This window comes from Oryctolagus cuniculus, chromosome 4 (assembly GCF_964237555.1).
Source record: "Oryctolagus cuniculus chromosome 4, mOryCun1.1, whole genome shotgun sequence".
Classification (NCBI taxonomy): Eukaryota; Metazoa; Chordata; class Mammalia; order Lagomorpha; family Leporidae; genus Oryctolagus; species Oryctolagus cuniculus.
Window position 1 is genome coordinate 5,698,421 of NC_091435.1, and position 25,888 is coordinate 5,724,308.

At 50.1% G+C, this 25,888-nt stretch overlaps 1 protein-coding gene across 5 annotated transcripts in view; it reads left to right on the forward strand.

Moving 5' to 3' along the window:
- Positions 1 to 13,918, forward strand: part of LCA5L (lebercilin LCA5 like) — a 50,381-nt gene extending 36,463 nt beyond the window's left edge. For 4 of the 5 annotated variants that reach the window (XM_051833557.2, XM_051833560.2, XM_051833558.2 and 1 more), the window contains 5 exons: positions 803 to 940; positions 4,835 to 4,919; positions 9,010 to 9,116; positions 9,748 to 9,865; positions 13,143 to 13,918. In XM_051833557.2, coding sequence (XP_051689517.2) covers positions 803 to 940; positions 4,835 to 4,919; positions 9,010 to 9,116; positions 9,748 to 9,865; positions 13,143 to 13,879 — 1,185 coding nt within the window. In that variant the 3' untranslated portion in view covers positions 13,880 to 13,918. Of the gene's footprint in view, positions 1 to 802; positions 941 to 4,834; positions 4,920 to 9,009; positions 9,117 to 9,747; positions 9,866 to 9,991; positions 10,379 to 13,142 lie in introns of those variants that run through there. The other variant, XM_051833563.2, reaches the window with a different exon arrangement.
- The last annotated feature ends 11,970 nt before the right edge of the window (positions 13,919 to 25,888 follow it).

A 25,888-nucleotide genomic window follows, 5' to 3' on the forward strand; every position in this document is an offset into this window, starting at 1 on the left:
CCTGGCCATCAGAGTAGTGGTAGCATGGGAGATTTCTGTTTGGTCATAGTGCTTTTGGTGGAGAGATGTTTTCAGGCCAAAACATGTAGTTTGTTTTAGCTCTAGTATTTTGTGAAGTGGTATTTTTAGTGATTATTTCATCCTTTTAGTGTTTGCCTTCCCCTTTGCCTTACTGGGGAATTATCAATATTAAAGGGAAGGCCCTATTTTATATTAAAAAAAAATTAAGTCCTTCAGGCGAAGCCTTCTGTCAAAATCCAGACCGCAGGGTTCTCAGCCGAGAGAGCAGTTGAGTGTGTGTGTCCAGGGCCGCAGAGTGCAATGGGTGTGGCCGTGGCCGTGGGAGTCCCTGTTGTATCTTTCAGTCCCTGTCGCCTGGGGAATCAGGGTCCCTGATGGCCTGCACAGATGCAGAGCCTTTGGTGGAGGGAGACTTGGGCGGCTTTTAGAGTATCCTATGCAAGGACAGCAAATCAGTTCCATGGGGCAGAACTCATTAGGATCTGTCTTAAAGTATGATGTCGCTTGTATTGATTGATTTTCAGGATCTATTCAAAATTTTTTAGCAAATTCCACAGTACATTAAAAAAATCATGCTTGAAACATGTGGTGTTGAGCAAGGATCTGGGTTCTTTGACTTTTGTAGGGGGCTGTCCTTAGTTCTAACAAATGTCCCCGTTACAAGCCATTCACTAAAACCATATTGAAAATATACACAACTTAATTCGTAATTACTTTGTGTTATAGTTCTTGTTAACACCAAATTGTTACCAAGTAGTTGAACGATATATGCCATTTTCAGAGCTTGGAGAAACAGCTGAGGTTGAACAACAGAGCCTTTAGTCGGCAGTTAGCCACTGAAAACCGGAAGACCTTAACGGCCCAGACAGCCACCAAGAGTCTGGAGATGGAAGTAAAGCGCCTTCAACAAAAGCTCAAGGTATCAGACTGGAGGGAAAGCTGTGAAAGTCTGCATCCCGAAAGATCAGAACTACTTATGCCTACTACATCTTTAAATTACTAACTTAGGGGCCTGCACTGTGGTGCAGCTGGCAAAGGCACTACCTCCAACGCCAGCCTCCCATTTGAGTGCCAGTTTGTGTCCCAGCTGCTCCACTCTGGAGCCAGCTCCCTGCCAAGGGCCTGGGAACAGCAGCAGAGGTGGTGACCCAAGTGTTTGGGCCCCTGCACCAAGTGGAGACCGGGATAGAGTCCCAGGCTCCTAGTTTCTGCCCGGCCCGGCCCTGGCCATTCCTGCTGTTGGAGGAGTGTACCAACAGATGGAGACCTTTCTCTTCTCTCACCCTCTCCCCTTGCAACTCTGACTTTCAAATAAATAAATAACTTTAAGAAATTATTTAACTTGATGAATATGTTTTTCAAATTGGGTTTCTTCCCAACAATCATATGAACAGACAGAGGATGTGCAATTATTAGAATGAGTTAACAGCCTGTGTGTATTTACTATAATTGGAAAAGTAGTGTTTCTGTTATCATTTGTATTTCATAACATTAAGTAATATTACTGCATTTTGTTAGCATTTAACCCATTAAGTCTCAAGTGTTTAATTCTGTGAATATTTCAGTGATATAATATTTATTTCAAAGTCACCATAAATGGTAGATTCATTGCTCAATTAAGACTTTGTAGATGTCCTAGATACAGGATGATGAGACATAAGGGATTCATATAATTCAAAATAAGCTGTGGTTTTTTTTTAAGACTTATTCTATTTATTTGAAAGACAGAGTTACAGAGAGAGGTAGAAACAGAGAGCGGTGTTCTATTCGATGGTTCACTCCCAGTTGGTTGCGCCAATCTGGAGCTGTGCCGATCCTAAGCCAGGAGCCAGGAGCTTCTTCCAGGTCTCCCACGTGGGTACAGGGGCCCAAGAACTTGAGCTATCTTCTACTGCTTTCCCAGGCCATAGCAGAGAGCTGGATCGGAAGTGGAGCAGCTGGGACTAGAACTGGCGCCCACATGGTTTGCCGGCACTGCAGGTCAGGGCTTTAACCCGCCGCACCACAGTGCCGGCCCCTCAGAATAAGGTCTTAAATTTCAAAATTAACTTCTTATAACATACATAATATTTAAGGTAAAATATAATGGCGCATAAATGTTTTAAAGATGTATTCATTTGGAAAGGTAGAGTGACGGAGGAAGACAGAGAGATTTTCCATCTGCTGGTTAACTCCCTAAATGGCCACAGCAGCCAGATCTGGGCCAGGCTGAAGCCAGGAGCCTGGAGCTCCATCCTGTTCTCCCACATGGGTGGCAGAGGCCCAGGTCCTTGGGCAGCTGCTGTGTTCTCAGATGCATTAGCAAGCAGCTGGATTGGAAGTGGAGCAGCTGAGGCCTGCATCAGCATTCCAGTGTGGAATGGCGCTGACACAGCGGGACAACCCACTGCATCCCAGTGGCAGCCCCTGGCCCATAAATTTATTTTAAAGTTTCACTTGCAAATATGTCTGCAAAACTGTCTTTTATAGTGTGTGCACTGCTTTAAAAATAAGAATTTTGTTAATAGTTATCTTTTTAGACTGCTTTTTGCCATCAAGATTTCTAAAATTTCCGACAGTTTGGAGAAACTAGATAAGACCTATTTTAAAGATTTACTTATTTATTTGAAAATCAGAGTTACACTGAGAGAAGGAAAGACAGACAAAGACAGAGACAGGTGTTCCATCCTTCTGGTTCACTCCCCAAATGGCCATAAACACCAGGGCTGGGCCAGGCCAAAGCCAGGAGCTTCTTCCAGGTCTCCCGTGTGGGTGCAAAGGCCCAGGGACTCAGGCCATCTTCCACTGCTTTCCCAGGCACATTAGCAGGGAGCTGGATCTGAAGTAGAGCAGCAGGGACTTGAACTGGTGCCCATATGGGATGCTGGCACTGCAGACAGAGGTTTAACCCGCTGTGCCACAGTGCCAGCCCCTATTCGTATTTGTTTGAAAGGTGGAGTTAGAGAGAGAGACAAAAGAGAGAGAGATCTTCCATCTGCTGCTGCACCCTCCAGATGGCTGCAACATAAAAGATAAAATTTTCCAGGTAATCAAATGTGCCCCTCTAGCAATTTGGTGCAGCAGTTACGTCTGCATCTCCTACCAGAGCTCCTAGGTTCAAGTCCCAGCTCAGCTCTCCATTCCATCTCTTGTTAGCAAGCACCCTGGGGGCAGCAGGCGACAGCTCGGGCAGTTTACTCGAGTCCCTGCCACCCATATGCGCGATCCAGATTGAGTTCCTGACTCCTGGCTTCTGCTGAGTCCAGCCCTGGTTGCTGCTGGCATTTGGGGAGTGGACCAGCAAGTGGGAGATCTGTCTCTTTCAAATAAATGAAAATTACTTTCTAAAAAAACTAAAAGACAATATGCCCCTCTAATATCAAAATCTTTGTCTTAACCCACATAGATGACAAATAATTCTTCAATGCTTTGTACAATAACCTTCTTCTTAAACATTCCATCCAGATTATATGAGGCTGCTTTTAAAAGTTCATGGATAAAAGGAATTAGAAGTTATATTTATTCTGGAGCAAAAAATCTGAAATTCATCCATATGTGGGGCCTTTAGAAGGTTAACAAATATGCATATTATGAAAAAAACTGATTTCCAAAATTTTAGGCCCCAAATAAATTTATCTTTTAATTCCATTATCCATGCACTTTTTAAAGTGCTGTCATACTTGATCCACTTTTGCTGGTGATGAGTTGTCAGCAAGATTCTTGTTCAGGCTACACATTACCACAATGAGAAGGAAAGGGAGACACGTGGCTTCATCCCCACTTCGGGAACCTGAACTCTGGAGAAGAGGAAGGAACGTCCTGTGGAGCCCGAGTCTGTGCCTCTGTAACAGGCCAACGTCATGCCTGCACGGCGCTCAGAGCCTGCACTGTACAATCAGATCTGCAGAAACCCGCTCTCCTCTCCATCTTCCCTACCCGAACCTCTTCCTGCGAGCCCAGGTGGGGCTGCAGTTGCACAGAGAATGGGCGATGTCTTAGTCTAGGTTTTCTGCACCCTCCACTCATCTAAATGCAGCCCCAGCAGCAGTGTCCATGGTGATGGGAATGTCTGTCTGCACTGTCCAATACTGGGGCCACTGGTCACACGCAGGTATCGGGCACTTCATATGCAAGCAGTGGGACCGAGGATGGATTTGAACTGTTGCATCCGCATTCAACTTGCAACGTGGAGCTGGTGGCGACTGCAGTGGCCAGTGCAAAGGAACAGTGAACGTCAGGCCAGGCCCAGGGACAGGAAGGGCGCAGTGAAAGCAGCGTGCTTGCAAGGCTCTTCGCAAGTATTGTCCTCAAGTCAGCCCTGCGGTGCAATGGGCCAAGCCACTGCTCACGACACCAGCATCCCAGATCAGAGCCGAGCCCCAGCTACTTTGCTTGTGCCTGGAAAGACAGTGGAAGATGGCCCAAGTGCTCGGGCCCCTGTCACCACACTGGAGACCAGGATGAGGTTCCTGGCTTCTGGCTTCAGCCTGGCCCAGACTTAGCCTTTGTGGCCATCTGTGGAGTGAACCAGCAGGTAGAAGATCTTTCTATCATTCTGCCTTTCAAATAGCTGCATGAATGAATGAATGAAATCTTTCTAAAAACAGAAATGCTGTCATCACAATAATGTGCCACTGTTAAAAAGGCAGGATTTTCTGATGTCAAGAGTGGTATGCAGTGATACAACCTATTCCTGTTTTTCTAGAATCTAGATTTTATTCACAGGATACTGAGTGCACTTAAACTGTTTTTTTTTTTTTTTTTTTTTTTTTAAGAAATCAATGTCCATGAAAGCAAACATTCATAGAAAAGTTGGTATTGTGTTTCTTTTTAGGAGAAGGATCGTGAGCTTGAAATTAGAAACATCTATACTAATCGAATTCTTAAAAATCTGCTTGATAAAGATGAGTATCCAAAAGGTAGGTTTTAATTACTTTTGCTCAAATTCTGTTTTTAAGTATCTAGTCAGATCTCCCTAATTAGCCAAAACAATGGATCGCTTTTAAAAATCACTTCATTAGAGCCGGCGCCACGGCTCACTAGGCTAATCCTCCACCGTGCAGCACCGGCACACCAGGTTCTAGTCCCGGTCGGGGCGCTGGATTCTGTCCCGGTTGCCCCCCCTCCAGGCCAGCTCTCTGCTGTGGCCAGGGAGTGCAGTGGAGGATGGCCCAGGTGCTTGGGCCCTGCACCCCATGGGAGACCAGGAGAAGCACCTGGCTCCTGCCATTGGATCAGCACGGTGCGCCGGCCGCGGCGGCCATTGGAGGGTGAACCAACGGCAAAAGGAAGACCTTTCTCTCTGTCTCTCTCTCTCACTGTCCACTCTGCCTGGCAAAAAAAAAAAAATCACTTCATTAGGTGCTAAAATATATTTTGCAATTCTACAAGATAAAATAATTAAACTGTGATATGACAGAAATATCCAGAAAAGCATGGAAATGCCTTATTTCCCCATTTTCGCATATTCCCTTATGTCCTTCTCCTGATGGAACAAAGCATAATGTTTCTGCTTGGAACAAAATGCCTGACAAAAATTGAACTTTCCTTTTTCTTTAACCTTCCCAACCCTGCAAAAATTGAGCTAAGTATAAATATTAGCCGATGTGTAGCTTTTGAAAATGAACTTCATGGCGGTATACTTTATCTCAATAAAACGCACCCACTTTCAGTGTGCAGTTCAGTGGGTTTTGACGAGTGTTATGCCCATAAAACCATCACCTCAATCAAGATAGCGCACACTTCCGCCTCCTGTGGGGAGCAACCCGGACTAGACTAAGTTACTGGAATTAAGACTTACTCTATGCATCTGCTCTCCCACAATATGGCGCTGGGAGAGAAGAAAACAGCTTCTGCACAGCTGCCTCCAGTTCAGCCAATAAACTGTAGGACTTGCTCCTGATTGGAGGAGAGCAGCATACTCGGCGTGTGGGCAGCCGAGTTAGGATTGGCAGAGGAGGACTATAAAGGAGGAGAGAGACGGCATGCACCGGGAACATCTAAGGGGAACATCTAAGGGGAACACCTGTGCAGCCCCCGAGAGAGCCGGCCGGCGGTGTGCCGCTCCCCTGCGGAAGTGGGGAATGTGGCCAGGGGGAACCGCCCTTCCACGGAGGTGGAAGGGACGGTAGCCAACCCGGGAAGAACCAGCAGCAAACCTGGGGAGGGCCGAGCAGACAAAAGAACAGCGCAGGGTCCTGTGTCGTTCCTCCACGAAGAGGGGGAGCGACATAATGGTGCCATGACTCGGATAGGAAACCTAGGACGGATATGAAACTTAGGAGGGAAGAAACGGGAAGAAGTGGAAAATATCGGAGAGAGAGACTAGCAAACAGCCTAGGGAAAAGCTGGACGAAAGAGGTGCCGGAAGAAGCTATTGAAAGCCTAGGCATAGATTCAGATACGGACTACAGGGGGAAGCTGGGAGAAATCGCTAAGGTCGAAAGTGAAAGTGAAAGCTAGAACAAACTCGGATGCGGACTGTGGGGAGAGGCCAGGAGAAATGAGGGAGGAGTATTGTTGGAGGAAAGCTTGGGGAAACATACTGGGTAGAGAAAAATGTTAGGGAAATTGAAGCCACGGGGGGCAGGCCAAGGCGGAGACGAAAGCCATTTTGGGATTCTCAAGTTAGCCCGGGAATAGGGGGCGAAAAGTTGAAACCAGAAGCAGAAACGTAAGCCGGATTGGGATCCGTCTGATTAGCCCGGGGAGCAAAGGACGGGAAGCCAGATCGTGGGGCGGAGACGTGAGCTGGGTTGAATTCGCCAGGCTAGCCCGGGGAACTTGGATTGAATGCTAATGGCGGAGACGCAAGCTACGCTGTGTGACTCGCGGAGGCTGCCGCGCGCAGACAGAGCGTGCGGGGCTCAAGTAGATAGGGAACGCGGGGCTAGTGCGTAACCGCGGAGTGTGCGCGCAAAGCCGAGCCGCGCAGATGAGAGAGGCGCGGGCTGAAGCGGCTCAGAGCCGGCGAAGCGCCGAGAAGCAGCCTCGGGGCGGGCGCCGGCAGGGCGAGGCGCCGGGAAGCCGCGGGGATAAGAGAAACAGAAGTTTAGAAGTAAAATGAGAGAAATAGGAATGCTGGAAGATAGAAGTAAAATGGAAGAAATAGGAATGCCCGGAGATAGAGAAATAGAAAGGCCTCCCCTCAACATGGCAATAAGAAAGCTTGGATTCGGTCTGCCTGATTAGGGAGGCGGTGAGCACCTGCGGGCGGCTAGCAGCTTATGCGCTGCAGGTCACCGAAGATAGGCACGAACCAACACTAATAAGTCTCCCCCACAATATGGCAATGAGAAAGCTTGGATTTGGTCTGCCTGATTAAGGCGGTAAGCACCAGCAGGCGGCTCAACCAGAGTATGAGCCGCAGGTCACCGAACACAGGCACGCATCAGCGCCTAAAAACCTCCTCACAACATGGCAAAGAGAGGACCCGGATTCGGTTTGCCTGATTGATAGGACTTGTAAGAACCTGTGGCAACTCTAGCAAGTAGAGCAGAGTGTGTGCCGCGGGACACCGAAGACAGGCGCGTATCAACGCCAAAAAATAAAAAGAAAGGGGGATCTGTGGGGAGCAACCCGGACTAGACTAAGTTACTGGAATTAAGACTTACTCTATGCATCTGCTCTCCCACAATATGGCGCTGGGAGAGAAGAAAACAGCTTCTGCACAGCTGCCTCCAGTTCAGCCAATAAACTGTAGGACTTGCTCCTGATTGGAGGAGAGCAGCATACTCGGCGTGTGGGCAGCCGAGTTAGGATTGGCAGAGGAGGACTATAAAGGAGGAGAGAGACGGCATGCACCGGGAACATCTAAGGGGAACATCTAAGGGGAACACCTGTGCAGCCCCCGAGAGAGCCGGCCGGCGGTGTGCCGCTCCCCTGCGGAAGTGGGGAATGTGGCCAGGGGGAACCGCCCTTCCACGGAGGTGGAAGGGACGGTAGCCAACCCGGGAAGAACCAGCAGCAAACCCGGGGAGGGCCAAGCAGACAAAAGAACAGCGCAGGGTCCTGTGTCGTTCCTCCACGAAGAGGGGGAGCGACAGCCTCCCCAGGGCTCTCATGCCCCATCCCAGCCCCCGGCCGAGGCAACCCCTGATTTCCCTTGTCACGTTCACTTCGTGTGCCCACTGCGAAACTCCCTTCCGGCAGATTCACACCACGTCTACTCTTCTGTGTCTGGCTTCTTTGCCGTAGTGTTTTCAGATTCGCCCGTGTTGATGCTGATGTCATGAGTTTGGATCTTTCTATTGCAAAACGGTGTTTTTCCCTTCAAGACAGTGTGTCCTTGTTTCCCCCCAAGATCTCCTGGAATTGGATCCTGCTCAGCCGAGGCCCAATAGGAACACTCACCTCCATTTTGGTCAGAGAAGTAACTGCATGTTTACTTCCAAAGGCAGCAACCTCCAGTGTCCTTGCCTTCCATTGCTTCCGGCTTATAATGCCGGGTAGCAGCCACCAGAACAAAAGTGAGCCAGCCAAGGGAGGGTTAAGTGACAGAATATTTAAGGAATGTGAAGTCTAGATTCCATGGTCAGGCAGCTGAGCGTGGACAACCTGGCCTCGCACAGGTGCACGTCTAGTTTTGAATCCCATCTGCGAGCGACAGCCTGTCCTCCGACAGCACTCTTACCTCCCCCCATCTGTTCTGAATACGAACGCTGTGATCCCAGGAATAACCCTTTGGCTCAAAAGAAGACAACTCTGTTTGGCGTAGACCCAACCTAGCTTCTAGACTTCTCTTTCTCCCCGAAATAGAGCCCTCACTCTCCTGCGCATTTCTCTCACTGAATAAAATCCTTAAAACTTAAAAAAAAAAAAAAAAAAAAAGACAAAGCAGGAGCAATGGCAGGTCTGAAAAGAAAACTGGCAAATGTTGTACACATACTGAATATTTATGAAATACCTAGGATGCTGTTTTATTACTACATTGCATACTTTAGTGTTGTTACTCTACATTGCTTTCAACTGTAAAACATGTCTCTTACATACAATCCACCTGTTCTGTAGTTTCTTCAACAAAATCAGTACAAGCAGACAAAAAAAGTTTGCCATCTACTAGTGTGAGACACCAGGAAACCCAAAAATCAGCAGATGTCCCATCCCTAACAACCAAGGTATGGCTACTCGGGCAGTGTTTAATTAAATGTCTTAACAAAAATAAGTTAGGCTACGTCACCTATTCTGTATAAAAAGTATTTGTGTCCGTTAGAACAAAATACAGTTTAAAAGTATCTAGACCAGAGCGGGCAGTTGGCCTAGCGGTAAGGCATTCACTTCCCCCATCAGACTAACTGGGCTCCCTTCCAAGTGCCAGCGCTGGACTCCGGCTCCCTGCCAGTGCAGACGGGGGAGGCAGCAGCGGCAGCTTAAGTAGCTGGGTCCTGTTCCTTGCTCCCAGTTTCAACCTGGCCCAGCCCCAACCATTGCATCCATTTTGGGAGTGAACTAGCAGATGGGAGGGAGCACACTTGTGTGTGTCCTCCCCCCCACCCCCTCCTCTTTCTCCCTCCCCCTTCCCCCCCTTGTTCCTTCCCTCCCTCCCTTGTTTCCTCCCTCCCCCTCTCCCCCCTCCTCTTGTTCCCTCCCTCCCTCCTTCCCTCTTCCTCCCTCCCTCTCTCCCTCTCTCTTCCCCTGTTCCCTCCCTCTCTCCCCCTCCTCTCTCTTCCTGCCTCCCCCCTCCCTCTCAAACAATTTTAAAAATTATCTAGACCCTAAAAATGTTTTTGCTGCTTTTCTAAATTATAGGATAAAAAGACAACAAGAAACATTGGCCATAAAGAAAAAACAACTGTAATAAATTATGAAATTTCACACAGTATCAGTAAACTCCTAAACCAAGAAGATTCTAAGAGAAAATACGAAGGTAATATTAAGTCTGCTTTTCTCTTTTGATTAAGTTGTGTCAGTATGTATGAATGTAAAAGCACACATAAAACACAGATATTCTAAAACAATAACGGGGGCGCGATGTCCCCGGTGTGTCGCTTAGGAGACAGCACATCAGCGCTCGTTAGAACACCCGCAGTCCCTTCCGCCGGCTGCTCGCCCTGCCCTGCGCGCAGGAGCCGCGGCCATCTAGAGCTTCATGGCCTCATTCCCTGGTTTGCCCACCGCGCCCTGTGCTCCCGGAGCTGCACTGGTCTGCCTGAGCTGCCACCACAAACCACCAGCAGACACTGATCTCTCAGCCCTGGGCGCCAGGGAGGCCAGGCCCAGGCCTCGCCACTTGGCTTCCGCTGAGCTCTGTTCTGGCTTGCAGCTGGCCACCTTCCCTCTGTCTTCAAGGCCTTCCGGGCGCATGTGGTGGGAAGAGCACCACCACTCTGCTATTCCTTTTTTTAGAAAGCATTTATTTAATAAATCTACATTTCACAGGTACTGATTTAGGACTACAGTGGTTCCTCCTCCCCACATCTGCCCTCCCACCCCACCCCCGTCCGTCCCACCTCCGCTCCCTCCCCCATCCCATTCTTCATTAAGATGTGCGGTGACTGTTCCTCGCCGGAGAATTAGCCAGGCTGCCCGCAGCTTGCCTTGACCGGGGAGGGGAAGTGCGCCACCCGCCACTCAGCCCTCCCCAAACCCGGGGACTGTCAGGCGCGGTGTGGAGCCCAGTGGAAGCAGGTCTCACTGTACTGTAAAAGGGGGGTGTATATACAGCCGAGGTACAGAGCGGATGAGCGGATGAGCGGATGCGGGCAAGGGGTGGGGTGTTGTGATCCACAAGGGTCCTAGCCACTCCTGTTGTACCACCTTGATGATCCCTAGGCAGACGTGCCCTGGGGCTGGGGTGTTTGCCACCAGGGATTTGAAACTTAAAGACGGGTTTTCAAATTCCAGGCAAGTTTCAAATTCAGGAAGTTCCCTCTGGGCCTCTCCGGATTCAGCCTCCCCCACAAAGATTCATTTTTAATTATCTTTATATACAGAAGATCAAGTCTATATCGAGTGAAGATTTCAGCAGTTTGCACGCACACGCACACACAAAGCATAAAGCACCGTCTGAAGACGAGTTCTGCCGTTCATTCTCCTAGGGCACCTTCCAGAGGGTCCCCAGTAGGACCTCACGTAACCTGAACCACTTCCTTAAAGCCCCATCTCAGGTACAGGTCAGGTACGGTACCGGTCAGGACCTCAGCATTTGCAATCGGGGAGGAGAGGACACCAGCTCTGAAGTCCCTCACAGTGGATTCAGACCTGAACAGCTGACCAGCAAGTTCAAACCCGCTGAGCAAAGACCAGCATCCCTGTGAATGCAGACCTCAGGAAGTGCGCTAAGGGCGACTCCAGCGCCAGCTTCCTTGAGTGTGCCAGGGCCCAGGGGCGAAGTCCTGAATTGTCCTGGGACTCAGAGAAGCCATCAGACCCACAACCTGGCAGAGCTCCGCTGAGCGGATCCAGGAGCCGTGGGGGCTGGGGGAGTGGGCGCGACAGAGCGTGCCTCGGGCTCTCGGCTCTCGGCAGCAGGTCCGAGCAGTGTCTCTGCAGGGGAGTGTCCTCCGCCGGCCCAGGCCGCAGGTCTGATGGGGACTTCAATGCCCAGTCAGCCCACGGCCAAGCAGGCCAAGGTTGGCTCACTGGGCACCAGGCAGCCAGAGGTCAAAGGAGCACGGCTCTCGGTCTGTCTCGGTCCAGCGCGCTGCCTCCCTGGGAGCTCCATCGTTTCCTGCGGGGTCCCACAGCGCCCCCTTCTGTTTGCTGAACTATTTCCTCCTCGGCAAATTCCATCAGTCTAGCAGCCATGCCCTCTGCCAGCCTCCTGGGAATGGTGCTCGTAAGCCCTCCACCCGGGAATGCCACCTGACTGCCGCTTTCCTGGACAGAAGATTCGAGGAGGGAGACGATTTTCTTCCAGGCACCTGACGACACCACCCAGTTGTTTTCTCGTTCAGTACCGCTGCGGGAGAGCTGGGCGAGGCCCCGAGGCCCGCAGCGCTCAGGGGCCGCGCATCCCCGGCGCTCCCTCGGCGGGGAAGCCCTAGACAGACTCCGCCGGACACAGCGCCGCAGGACTCACCTGAAGCCGCCCCGAGCCGACGGACGGACGGACAGACGCCCACCACCAGCTGCAGGCTCTCTGCTCACTTCAACTTTCCCACTTAGTTTTTAATTCATTCTGACAGTTCACGTTGTTCCAGAAAGCTTATTCTTTCATTTAACAAAAGCAGCATTTGAGCGGCAGGCACTGTTCTGGACGGTGAACAAATCCATGCTGAGGGCTTGCACTCTGGCGTGAGCACGCATTCCGGCATTTCACACTCAGCCACCCTATTCTGCGTGGTGCCCCAGAATCCCACAGGCTGCACCTGCAGCCCTTCAACCATTATTCTGCTCTGACAGATACTTAGGACATTTGCTGTCCCTAAACCATGCAGCAGTTAGCATCCCTCTGTCTCTGTAGGTTTTTTTCCTTGAAATGAAGTTGTTGGGTCTACGAGTATGTTCACTTAAAATGTTGATAGAACTGCCAGACTGCCGGCCGTCCAAAAAAGCTGTCTCGACTCACACCCCTACCAAGGGGAATCAGGACTTGCCACGCTCTGGGGGACTGTGTGGTGAAGCCGGGGAAGCTCCTGCCCAGGATACGCACATCCTACGTCAGAACCCCTGCTTCAAACCCTGGCATCCCGGTCCAGTCCAGCTGCCTGCTGACACTGCCCGGGAAGCAGCAGATGACCTATACACATGGTTCCTGCCACCCCCAGGGAACACTGGACCAGGTTCCTGCTCTTGTGGGCAGCGGGGGAGTAAACCAGCACATGGGCGCTCTGTCACTCTGCCTTTCAAATAAATCAGTCTTTTTTTATAATTCTAATTTCCCCACATACTCACCAACTCTGGAAATTATTTGCAAATCGGATGGGTGACATGTGTTTTCACTGTTTTCACTGACCCCACATCCAGTCAATGCGGCTGAACACCTATCAATAACCTCATTGGCCTGGCTTCAGAATTCCTGTCTACTTGGGGTGTTCTAGGACAGCGTAGCTTTCAGGCTGGCTTGTATTCTAGTGTGGAATGCATTCTCTTCTCAGTCATTTTAATGTGCTTTTCATAAGGTACGAATAAGTGCGCCTGACATGCCATCTTGGTCAGAAATCCATTCACTTTAAAGACACAGAACTGTTTTTCTATCGTAGATCTACCAAAGAAAGAGGGACATTTGGAACTACAAGCAGCTCTGGAGAATTCTGGAAGACAGAAAAAGGAGGATCAAGAAAAGGAGATCATTTTAATGAAAGACAAGCAAGAACTATCACCCCAAAGAATTCAGCTAATTCATCCCGAAACAGAAGGCAGCCCAGGAGACGCCGCAGTAAAGGAAAACTGTAAACGCAGCGTGCAGGTGCACGACGTGGACGAGGTGCCCGGGGGACACGCGGCCCCCAACGCCAAGGTGCCCTTGAGACACAGAAAGCGTTACTCATTCACCGAAGCGACTGAAAACCTGCATCATGGCCTTCCCACCACGGGCGGGGTGGCCAACTTGGGCGGCATGAGGCGCCACCTCGGCGCGAGCCGATGGCGCAGCCACACGGAGGAGATGAGGCTGGAGCACCCTGGGGGGGGGTATGAGCCCTCCTTCGGCAAGGCTTCCAGAACAAAGGCCAGAGACGCGGCTTTCAGGGACAAGAAAAGCAGTCTCATGGAAGAACTCTTTGGATCGGGCTACATCTTTAAAAGTGACCAGGCGGGCGCTGTTGTCCCGAGCGCAGCTGAGGAGACCCCGAAGAGCAAGAAGATGCCCCAGCCCCCTCCCAGCCAGGCCTCCGCCAACAATGCCTTTGGAGATTCTAGAGTAACGGTGGCGACTTCTGTGACGACTTCTGTGACGTCATCTTCACCTGCAGAGGAGAAAAGAAAGATAATCATTTAAATAGAATCACTATGCTAATACACCCGGTTTGATACACTACTCACGTGCCTCTACGCTTGTGATTTTCAGTGGGAGACGGGGTTGTGTGTGGATGTGCTAGCACTTAAACTGACTTCGGAGAATCAAGGTCTTATTGCTAATCTAGTTCTCAAACCCACTGTAGGTTCCTCACTGGTATTTTACTTTATTGTTTTGGAGAAAGCTGTGGGGCCATCGCCGGGCTCACCCTCAACTTCCGAAGCACCGGTTCCTGCTGATGGACATCAGGGCAGGCCCTGGTCTGCACCTGCCCCTCTCCGGCCTCCTACTTCCAGCGGGCGGTTTTCTCCTCGAGGCCGCTCACTGCTGGGCTGCTGGCAACCACGGCCCGGCTGGCGGCAAAGCCTCGGGTGATGGTTTTCTCTCCAGATGCAGATCCTGACCTCACCCGCTCTCTCACATCTCACTCTGCTGAGCCTCGGCCAGGGCAGAGAATCCAGCGGTCGCATTTCAAATACGAATGTACATCTTTTTTTTTCCTGCAAGTAAGACTGCTTTATTAGTTGGCACTAGTACTCCGTGGATTCCATGGCCAGTACTCAGGTCAGCCCAGACATACACGTCCCGGGACAGGCTTCTGGCCTCTCAGTTAGGACGCCAGTCAGTATGCCCAGCTCCGACACAGAGCACCCGGGTTCAATTCCAAGCTGCAGGTCCTGATTCCAGCCGTGGCTGTGCGGGCGACACACATGGGAGGTCTGGACTGAGTGCCCGGCCCTGGTGGGCATCAGGGGAACGAACTAGCAGATGGGAGTCGGTGTGCTCTCATTCTCAGTTTTAACATTTCTATCAGCAGCAGTTTGCTGTGCCTTGAAAACATTCCCTTGGAAAGATCAGTCACTACCTGAAGCCAAGTGCAGCGACTTCCAAGCTTGGTTTTAGGAACATCATTCCTGGGTATCCTCTAACTTAGCTAAACCTGCTTCTATTGGTGACACCTTCCTCACGTACACCCAAGATTTGGTATTTTTTAAACTGGGATTTATTGCATACTTGTTCCTCGACTGTTTTTCTGTTAATCTTGTTGTGAAAAAAAATAAAAGCATATCAGTGTAGTTAATGTTCACTCGGACTAGCTGCTCAGTCCTAATTAGAGTATTTACTCCATTCGGGATATTTGACATCAGGACCTCAGAAAGGCCGCTGTACTCCCAAACCATCCCCTTTGAGTTTACCTTCATTGAGTTATCAAGGGCAACTTCTTTACAACCCAGACTCTCAGACAATTCGTCAGAAATGCATGCAGGTTGTATGTAATATTAACACACTTTTTAAAATTAAAAGAGCAAAAGTCATGATGCAAAAAGCATTGTATGTAAAACTATGCATAGGATAAGTACTACAGTTGGCTTAAGCGTTGATCTCACAGAGTCAAGGTGGAAAAAGACAAAGGAAGGAAGTCCTAAGGGAAAAGACACAAAAGTTCAGTGACCGAAACCGTGTTTTCTCATCAGATATTCTAACACAGAACAAAAACTTGATCCCAGTCTACCGAAAATCAAGAAGAAGTGAGTAAATCTGTACAATAACGTGCTAAAGCTGACTCAAGAACAAATGTAAAACCCGAGTATGGGGCCAGCACTGTAGCTTAGCGGGCACCCAGATGAGTGCTAGTGAGTCCCAGCTGCTCCACTTCCAATCCAGCTCCCTGCTAATGCACCCAGGAAAACACTGAAAAATGGCCCGAGAGCTTGGGCCCCTGCCACTCATGTGGGAGACACATCCAGCCCCTGGCTTTGGTGTGGTTCAGTCCTGGCTACTGCAGCCATTTGGGGAATGAACCAGCAGGTGGAAGATCTCTCTGTCTCTCCCTCTCTCTATAACTCTGCCTTTCAAATAAATAAATCTTTAAAAATAAAAATCCTCAGCAAACCTAAGATTTGTAAGGAAACTGAAATCAGACATTCAAATTCTTACAACAAAAATAAGAGATAAACCAAGCTCACTTTTACCAGCAAGATCATCAGACATTCAAAGAATAAAAATTCATATTTTGGTCTTTTAGAATTTAAATTCCTTTTTAAAAAATTCTTTTTTAAAAACATTTTCACTGGGCCGGCACCGCGGCTCACTAGGCTAATCCTCCGCCTAGCGGCGCCGGCACACCGGGTTCTAGTCCCGGTCGGGGCGCCGGATTCTGTCCCGGTTGCCCCTCTTCCAGGCCAGCTCTCTGCTGTGGCCTGGGAGTGCAGTGGAGGATGGCCCAAGTGCTTGGGCCCTGCACCCCATGGGAGACCAGGAGAAGCTCCTGGCTCCTGCCATCGGATCAGCGCGGTGCGCTGGCCGCAGCGGCCATTGGAGGATGAACCAATGGCAAAAAGGAAGACCTTTCTCTCTGTCTCTCTCTCTCACTGTCCACTCTGCCTGTAAAAAAAAAAAAAAAAAAAAAAAAAAAAAATTTCACTGGCCGGCGCCGCGGGTCACTAGGCTAATCCTCTGCCAACGGCACTGGCACACCAGGTTCTAGTCCTGGTTGGGGCACCGGTTCTGTCCCAGTTGCTCCTCTCCAAGTCCAGCTCTCTGCTGTGGCCAGGGAGTGCAATGGAGGATGGCCCAAGTGCTTGGGCCCTGCACCCCATGGGAGACCAGGAGGAAGCTCCTGGCTCCTGCCTTCAGATCAGTGCAGCACCAGCCATAGCACCCATTTGGGGGTGAACCAACAGAAGGAAGACCTTTCTGTCTGTCTAACTATGCCTGTCAAAAAAAATTTTTTACTTTTTATTTTTAAAAGAATTTACCATAAAGTTGTGCATATTTACAAGGTACCATGTAATGTTTCATTACAAGTGTATGCTGTATAGTGTCTAATCATAATTCATATTTCAGCCAGCCTGGTCCAGTATGGGAAGGAACACTCTCCAACTTCCTTTTATGAGGCTTGCATAACTTCGATCCCCAAACCAGAGGAGAAAAAAGGCGATTGTGTCCACTACCACTTTTATTCAACATTGTACTGAAGGCTTAGAGCAACTAGGCAAAAATGGAAACAGAAGTCACCCAGAATGGTACAAACTAAAACTATATTAACATGACATAATCTTACATTTAAAAAAATCCTAGGAAATCCACCAAAAAACTACTAGAACCAAAAAACGAGCTCATCAAGGCTGCAAAATATAAAATCGCTATGCAAAATCAACTATTTCTATATACTTACTGAAATGAAGCTTTTAAAAACCCACTTAAAACAGCAATAAAATATGTTCAAATAAACAACAAAAGAAATATAAAATTTATACTCTGAAAACTACTTGACACTGTTGAAATAAATTACAGAAGATCTTACCAGAAAGACATCCCATGTTTATGGATTGGAAGATTCAATATTAAGATGGCAGCACTGCACCAGTCAGCCTACAGAGTCATCACGGTCCTCACCAGAATGCCACCTAAATCCTTTGTAGACATGGACAAGCTAGTTCTAAAATTACGTGGACACGCGAGGGACTAGGACGAGGCATGTGCTGCTCCCACAACGGAGAAGGAAGACTGGGGCTGCATGAGAAAGCTCCTGGAGAATGTACAGGTTCACGAGGCAGCTCGTGTCCAGGAATCCCGACAGGCGGTGACCCGGCACCCAACACTAGAGCTGGGCTCTAGGGAGGCCAAGAGGGGACCTTCAGCACCTTCGCAAACCACAGGGAGCTGGGGCTGGAACTCTGGTTCAATGTTCCTTTGCTGCCCCTTAGGAGCTAGCCCTGGGGCATTATGCTGCTTTCTCAGCCTTATCAGAAAGCGTGTGATGGTACTTACTTTATGGCTGGAGAGGTGGGGTCGGCATCCTTGGGGAGAAAAAGTAAAGGGGGGGGGGGCTCAAGACAGCGTGAGGATGTCCTGCTGCCACGCAGACAAAACGACCTCTGAACAGAACAGTTCCCAATTTCAGAACCTCCCCAAGAGCGATGCTGTGGTCCTGGCACAGGACACACATATAGGTCAATGAAACAGAATTAAGAAATTTTAGAAAAATCTAGAAATAAACTGGTGTGTCTATGGTCGATTCATTTTTGGTAAATTTCCAACACCTTTCAATAAGGAACCATTTTTAACAGATAGTGCTTGGGTAACTAGATTTCCACATACAAAAGAATAATGTTGAAGCAGTACTTAGCAAGTGGTTAGGTTGCCCAAGTCTGGGGCCGGCGCTGTGGCATCGCCAGTAAAGTCACCACCTGCAGTACCACCATCCCATATGGGCGCTGGTTCACTGGGGAGTGAACCAGCAGATGGAAGATCTGTCTCTCTCTTTATAACTCTATCAAGTAAGGAAATCTTTTTTAAAAAAAAATACCTACTTATTTTACATGTATGAGTGATCACCTGTGCCTCAGATTAAATCTGGTCTATGCATCTGATTAAAACACCCTGATTAAATGGGTATATAAAAAAAACTTTAACCCTTACCTCATTCTATATACAAAAATCAATGCAAAATAGATCAAAGATCTATGTGTAAGAGTTAACAATAGGCCGGCGACGCGGCTCACTAGGCTAATCGTCCGCCTGCGGCGCTGGCACTCCAGGTTCTAGTCCTGGTCAGGGCGCCGGATTCTGTCCTGGTTGCCCCTCTTCCAGGCCAGCTCTCTGCTGTGGCCCGGGAGTGCAGTGGAGGATGGCCCAAGTGCTTGGGCCCTGCACCCACATGGGAGACCAGAAGCACCTGGCTCCTGGCTTCAGATCAGCACGATGCGCCAGCCGCAGCACACCGACCGCGGCAGCCATTGGAGGGTAAACCAACGGCAAAGGAAGACCTTTCTCTCTCTGTCTGTCCACTCTGTCAAAAAAAAAAAAAAAAAAAAAGAGTTAACAAAGAGTTAACAATATAAAACTCTTAGAAGAAAGGTAATGGGGCCAGCGCTGTTGCACAGTAGGCGAAGCCAATGCCTGCAGTGCCAGCATCCCATATGGGCAGCCAGTTCGAGTCCCAGCTGTTCTACTTCCAATCCGGCTCTCTGCTATGGGCTGGGAAAGCAGAGGATTATGGCCCAACTCCATGGGCCACTGCACCCACGCAGGAGACCCAGAGGAAGCTCCTGGCTTCGAATCAGCACAGCTTCAGATTGGTGCAGCTCCGGCCACTGTGGCCAGTTGGGGAGGGACCCATGGATGGCAGACTTCTGCCTCTCCTTCTCTCTCTGTGTAACTCTGGCTTTACCCGCTACACCACAGCACCAGCTACCACCACCCCTTTTTTTAAAAAAGATGAACTCTTTTTTTTTTTTTCTGCCTCCCATATCTGAGTGCCAGGGTTTTTTTTTTTTTAAGTTTTTTTTTTTTTTTTTTTTAATTTGACAGGTAGAGTGTCGCTCCCCCTCTTCGCGGAGGAACGACACAGGACCCTGCGCTGTTCTTTTGTCTGCTCGGCCCTCCCCGGGTTTGCTGCTGGTTCTTCCCGGGTTGGCTACCGTCCCTCCACCTCCGTGGAAGGGCGGTTCCCCCTGCCACTTTCCCCACTTCCGCGGGGGAGCGGCACACCGCCGGCCGGCTCTCTCGGGGGCTGCACAGGTGTTCCTTCAGCTAGATGTTCCTGGTGCATGTTGTCTCTCTCCTCCTTTATAGTCCTCTTCCGCCAATCCCAACTCGGCTGCCCACACGCCGAGCACACTGCTCTCCTCCAATCAGGAGCAGCTCCTGCAGCTTGTCAAGTTGGTGAGAGGCAGCTGCGTAGAAGCTGTTTACTCCTCTCCCAGCGCCATATTGTGGGAGAGCAGATGCATAGAATAAGTCTTAATTCCAGTAACTTAGTCTAGTCCGGGTTGCTCCCCACAGTAGAGTTATAGACAGTGAGAGAGAGAGAGAGAGAGAGAGAGAGAGAGAGAGAGAGAGAGAGAAAGGTCTTCCTTCCATTGGTGCTGCACCGATCCAAAGCCAGGAGCCAGGTGCTTCCTCTTGGTCTCCCATGCGGGTGCAGGGCCCAAGCACCTGGGCCATCCTCCACTGCCTTCCCAGGCCACAGCAGAGAGCTGGACTGGAAGAAGAGCAATTGGGACTAGAACCCAGTGCCCATATAGGATGCCGGCACCGCAGGCGGAGGATTAACCAAATGAGCCATGCACTGGCCCCAAAAGATGAACTCTTATAACTGAAAAACAACCCAATCTAAAACTGGGGAAATAGGCCGGCGCCGCAGCTCACTAGGCTAATCCTCTGCCTGCGGTGCCGGCACCCCGGGTTCTAGTCCCGGTTGGGGCTCCGGATTCTGTCCCGGTTGCTCCTCTTCCAGGCCAGCTCTTTGCTGTGGCCGGGGAAGGCAGTGGAGGATGGCCCAAGTGCTTGGACCCTGCACCCCATGGGAGACCAGGAGAAGCACCTGGCTCCTGGCTTCAGATCAGCGTGGTGCACTGGCCGCGGCGGCCATTGGAGGGTGAACCAACAGCAAAGGAAGACCTTCTCTCTGTCTCTCTGTCCACTCTGCCTGTCAAAAAATTAAAAAATAAAATAAATAAAAATGGGGAAATAATCAAAACAGTATTTCTCAAGCACATAAACAAATGGCCAGGAAGCACTTAAAAATCTTCAAAATCATCAGTCGCCAGGGAAGTCCAAATCAAAACCACAGTTAGGTACTGCTTCACACTCGTGTGGACAACCACAACCAGAAAGTCAGGTAACGGAAGTGTTCTCGACAATGGGAGGAGTCAGAACCCTCAGACACTACAAGTGGAAACGTGAAGTGTGAGCCACTCTGGGAACAAAGTGTGAAGCAGCACAGGGGGCTAGGCCTCCACCTGCAGTGCCAGCATCCCATGTGGGCGCTGGGCCCAGTCCGGCTGCCCCACTTCTGATCCAGCTCTCTGCTGTGGTCTGGGATGGTGGTGGAGGATGGCCCAAGTTCTTGGGTCCCTGCACCCATGTGGGAGACCTGAAAGAAGCTCTTGGCTCGGATGGGCCCAGCTCCAGCTGTTGTAGCCATTTGGGGCATGACAGCGGATGGAAGACATCTCTCTCTACCTCTCAAATAAATAAATAAAATCTTTTTTTTAAAGTTAAGCATAGATTCACCCCTTGACTGAGCAATTACACTTCTAGGTCCAAGAGAAGGAAAAACACTTCACACAAACCCTTCACAGGAATACTCACAGGAGCCTGGTCCATGACGGCCAAATGTCCACCAGCTGATGAAAGACAGACAAGAGGGGCCGGCACTGCAGTGCAGCGGGATAACACCCTGGCCTGAAGCACCAGCATCCCATATGGGCACCGGTTCGAGACCCGGCTGCTCCACTTCCAATCCAGCTCTCTGCTGTGGCCTGGGAAAGCAGTGGAAGATGGCCCAAGTCCTTGGGCCCCTGTGTCCACGTGGGAGACCCGGAAGAAGCTCCTGGCTCCTGGCTTCGGGTTGGCAGGCTCCAGCCATTGTGGCCAAATGGGGAGTGAACCATCAGATGGAAGACCTCTCTCTGAGTCTCTCTGAGTCTCCTTCTCTGAGTAACTCTGACTTTCAAATAAATAAACAAGAAGAGTGTATTTATTGGGCCATAAACAGAATGGAGTACTGACACGTGCTATAAAAATGGATGCACCTTGAAAACATTATGGCAGTGGAAGAATCCAGCCACCTTACAGCAGTCCATCTAAATGAAAAGTCCAGAAGAGGCAAATCTACAGACAAAAGCAGCCGGTGGGGAGTGGGAAGACGGCAGAGCTGGAGGCTCCTGTAAGCTCTTTCCCGACCCTGGCAGTGATTACACTGAGTTCTGAAACTCTGTAGACCAGGCTTCTGACGTCCCGGGGAAGACCTGGGAGCTGCTGTCAGTAACTGTCGCTCCCCGTCTTCGTGGAGGAACGACACAGGACCCTGCGCTGTTCTTTCATCTGCTCGGCCCTCCCCGGGTTTGCTGCTGGTTCTTCCTGGGTTGGCTACCATCCCTTCCACCTCCGTGGAAGGGCGGTTCCCCCTGCCACCTTCCCCACTTCCGCGGGGGAGCGGCACACCGCTGGCCGGCTCTCTCGGGGGCTGCACAGGTGTTCCTTCAGATAGATGTTCCTGGTGCATGTTGTCTCTCTCCTCCTTTATAGTCCTCTTCCACCAATCCCAACTCGGCTGCCCACACGCCGAGTACGCTGCTCTCCTCCAATCAGGAGCAGGATCAGCTCCTGGAGGTCATCACTCAAGTTGGCAAGAGGCAGCTGCGTAGAAGCTGTTTTCTCCTCTCCCAGCGCCATATTGTGGGAGAGCAGATGCATAGAATAAGTCTTAATTCCAGTAACTTAGTCCAGTCCAGTTGCCCCCCACAAGTAACCCCACTTCTTCACAGCTGCCCACCTCCCACACCCAGCCCCGTGGTGGGCAGCTATGCCTGTGCTCCTAGAGCACACAGCTTTCAGGAGCCAAGGTGGGCAAAAGGAGCCCATCCTGCTACCGGGGACCCGTGCCCTGACCGCGGACCGCTGCGTCCGAGCACAGAGGTCGGGCAGAGGCAGCTGGCTGTAGCTACTGCGCTCACGTGTTGTAAGCTGCAGTGACTTACAGGGCATCTGAAAAGCCGGTACCCCTTTTCCTCCCCCCCTCAACTGTTTCATGATCTTCCTTTGCGAGCCAAAGGCTGAGCATCCGAAGCACTTCCAGGGACACACACGCGTGTAGCAGCCAAGAGGCCACTCGGGACATCCACGACCCACTGTGCCGCGCCTCCAGCGCCCCAGCTCTGCTGCCGACTCCAGCCTCCTGCTGCTAATGCACACCCGGGGCAGCAGGTGACTGCTCAAGCACTGTCCCCTGCCGCCTCCATGGGAGACCCACGGCTTTGGCCTGGCTCGGCCCCAGCTGTTGCAGACATTTGGAGAGTAAACCAGAAATAGAAGATCAAGGTGCCTGTTTGCCTTTCAAATACTTTTTTTTTTGTAAATTGTAATCACAGCGGGGCAGGTGTGTAGTCCACAGTTAAGACACCACTTAAAACGCCCGTGTTCCCTCCAAGCACCTGAGCCTGACACCCAGCTCTGGCGCCTGACCCCAGACCCTGGGGAGGGAGCAGCAGGGACAGTTCAAGTGCTTGGGTTCCTGCCACCTACACGGGAGACGTGGATTGAGTTTCTGACCCTGCGTTAGCCCTAGTGTTGTGGGTATTTGGGGAGTGAACAAACAGGTGGATTCACATGCCCTCTGTTTCTGTCGCAAGATTTTTTTTTTTTTTTTTTAAGAAAAGTTACTACAAAAACAGGGAAAATCAGAAAGTGTCTGTGCATGCCGGGGAAAGGTGCAGGCTCAGTAAAGAAGTCAGAGGACCTTTGTACACTTGAGGCTGATCCCTAGCACAGAGACATCCTGTAACAACAACCAACACTAAACAAAAAGCAGTCCAAAAAAAAAAAAAAATCCAGCCAACTGGAGAATGCAGAGATTCTGATTTCCAAAAACCACTGCAATGATAGTTTCAGTTATCTAATTTTCAACAAGACATTAAAAAAGAAAAGGAAAACCAGGAAAGATGGGCTACGTGGCCCACACAAAGGGGAAAAATTCCAAATGGGATGCCAGCATCACAGGCGGCAGCTTTAGCCGCTGCACCAAATGCCTCCCCCTCGTGAACACGGATGCAAAAGTCCTCCATAAAATGTGAACCAAATTTAGCAACACATTAACAAGATTATACACCATGACCAGTGTCACTTATTTCTGGAATGCAAGGATGGCTGAACAGGAGTATAAAAATTGATCACGCTGGGTTAAGCCACCGCCTGTGGCATCGGCATTCCACAAGGGCGCCAATTCAAGTCCCAGCTGCTCTACTTCTGATCCAGCTCCCTGCTGATGTGCCTGGGAAAGCAGCAGCAGATGGCCCAAGTGTCCCTGCACTCATGTGGGAGACCCAAAGGAAGCTCCTGGCTCTTGGCTCTTGGCTTTGGCCTGGCCCAGCTCCAGCTGTTGTGGTCATCTGGTGAGTGAACCAGCAGATGGAAGATTTCTCTCTCTCTCCTTCTATTTCCCCCTTTCAAATAAAAAATCTTTTTAAAAAAGCATTAGAAACAAAACCATGCAAGAACAGACACCCTTAAGTCAATAAAAAATTAGCTGACAAATCACTATAACTAAGGAGTGGGGAACCTTTTATCTGCCATGGGCCATTTGGATATTCATAACATCATTCAAGGGCCACACAAACTTATCAACTTAAAAAGTAGCCTGCTATAGATTCACTGAATTCTGAGTCCAGCCTGTGGTTGCCTGGGCAGGGCCAGACCAAATGATTTCACAGGACTTAGAAGGCCCACGGACTGGATGCTACCTACCCACTGTGAGATGTTCCGACAAACAGCAGAAGGAAAAAGAAATCACCACAGTGCGAGACAGCTTAAAGTCTCAGAGTTCTGCGGAACATGAGCCAGCACCCACCCCACACCCCACACCCCACACCGTCCGTGTGTAAGAAAAACCACGGGAGGCCAGAGCCTCCCGGATCAGGGCCAGGAAACCAGTCTGGCCTCGGGAGCACACAACGTCCACAGGCAAATGAGGATGCACTTGCCCATACAAAGATTTCCCTGCTGGATGTACTGTAAGTTATGACAAAATTGAGAAGTGTTTTTTGGAAAGATTTATCCACTCATTTATTTGAAAGGCAGAATAACAGACTGGAAGGGACAGACAGAGAGAATGCGACCTTCCATCCATTTGTTCACTCCCCAGCCAGCCACAGCAAGCCGGGCTGAGCCGGGCTGAGCCAGGAGCCAAGAACTCCATCTGGGTCTTCCAAGTGGGTGGCAGGAGCCCACAAACTTGGGCCACCCTCCTTGGTTTTCTCAGATTCATCCCCAGGGAGCTGTACTGCAAGTGGAACAGTCTGGACTCAAACCAGCACTCGAACTCAGGATGCCAGTGTCAGGCGGCAGTTGAACCCCTGGCACCCCAACATCAGTGCCTGAAGTCAGGTTGAGATGTATTTTAAACCAAGCAGGTGTCTGTGTTCACACAAAGCTGTAAAACACAGCCAAAATCGTTCAACAAAACAAAACCCTCCAGCTATCCGCCAACACCACACACACACATAGGTAGAGAAAGGCAGGGGCACAGCCGCCAGCAGCAGCCACCCCTTGCCCTGTGGACGCCCTCACTTGCCTTTCTATGAATTTGGGTAAAAACAACAGCAGCAAACAAGTAGTGCATTTTTTAAGTTTCATTGTATAGCTGTAAAATGTCATTATGCATAAGTGCACGGGGTATCACTGGGAGACTCTGGGAGATGGCTGACAAAACAGGACATGGAAGACATACTTCTACTGGATCCTTCATGGCGTCTCCTGACGCTTATTACCTACTTGTTTATTGCCTATTAATAAACCAATTCAAAGTCTGAGAAAACACAATGATGTGAGATACCAACTTCCCCCACTGCACGTTCACAATTAATGTGTGCAAAGAGTTAATAGCAGTGAACTCCCAACCTGTCCCCTAACCTCTGAGATTCGTCAAAATCCCTGCAGCTGACAGCTGAAAGCACACATCCTTAGGAGGTGAGGGTCTTGTCAGGGACACGGCACACTGACAAATGACCCAAGGACATCCCTGGCCACCTGCCATTTAAGCCTGCAGCTCACAAAAGTGAGCCAGGCAGGCGCCCTCCATGCTGAAGCCTGGACAGGAGCCCAGGCCCTGCAGCCTCCTTGTGCCGCGTGGTGGTGGTGATGACACACTGGAAGCTGCCGACCAGGTCCTCGAGGCTGCTTGCCATAAACACCACTGTGTCCCTGCTTCTGTGTCCTTTCCTACAGCGAGGTCAGCACGGTGTTGGGGGAACCTGCAGCCTCTTGGGGGTTTAAACCCACTCCAGTGGTCTTTAGTCTGACAGTAAACTCAAGAACCAGAGTACTGCAAACAATCAGCCAAGATAATACTGAACGACTCATCAGATGAGCAGGGCACACGAGGATGCAGCCCCGCGGCAGGGTTCAGCTCCCCAGGCCGTGGTTACTCGTTTGGCTAAGTGTTAAAACCACGCGCCACCTACGAATTGCTCCTAGCAAGTACGT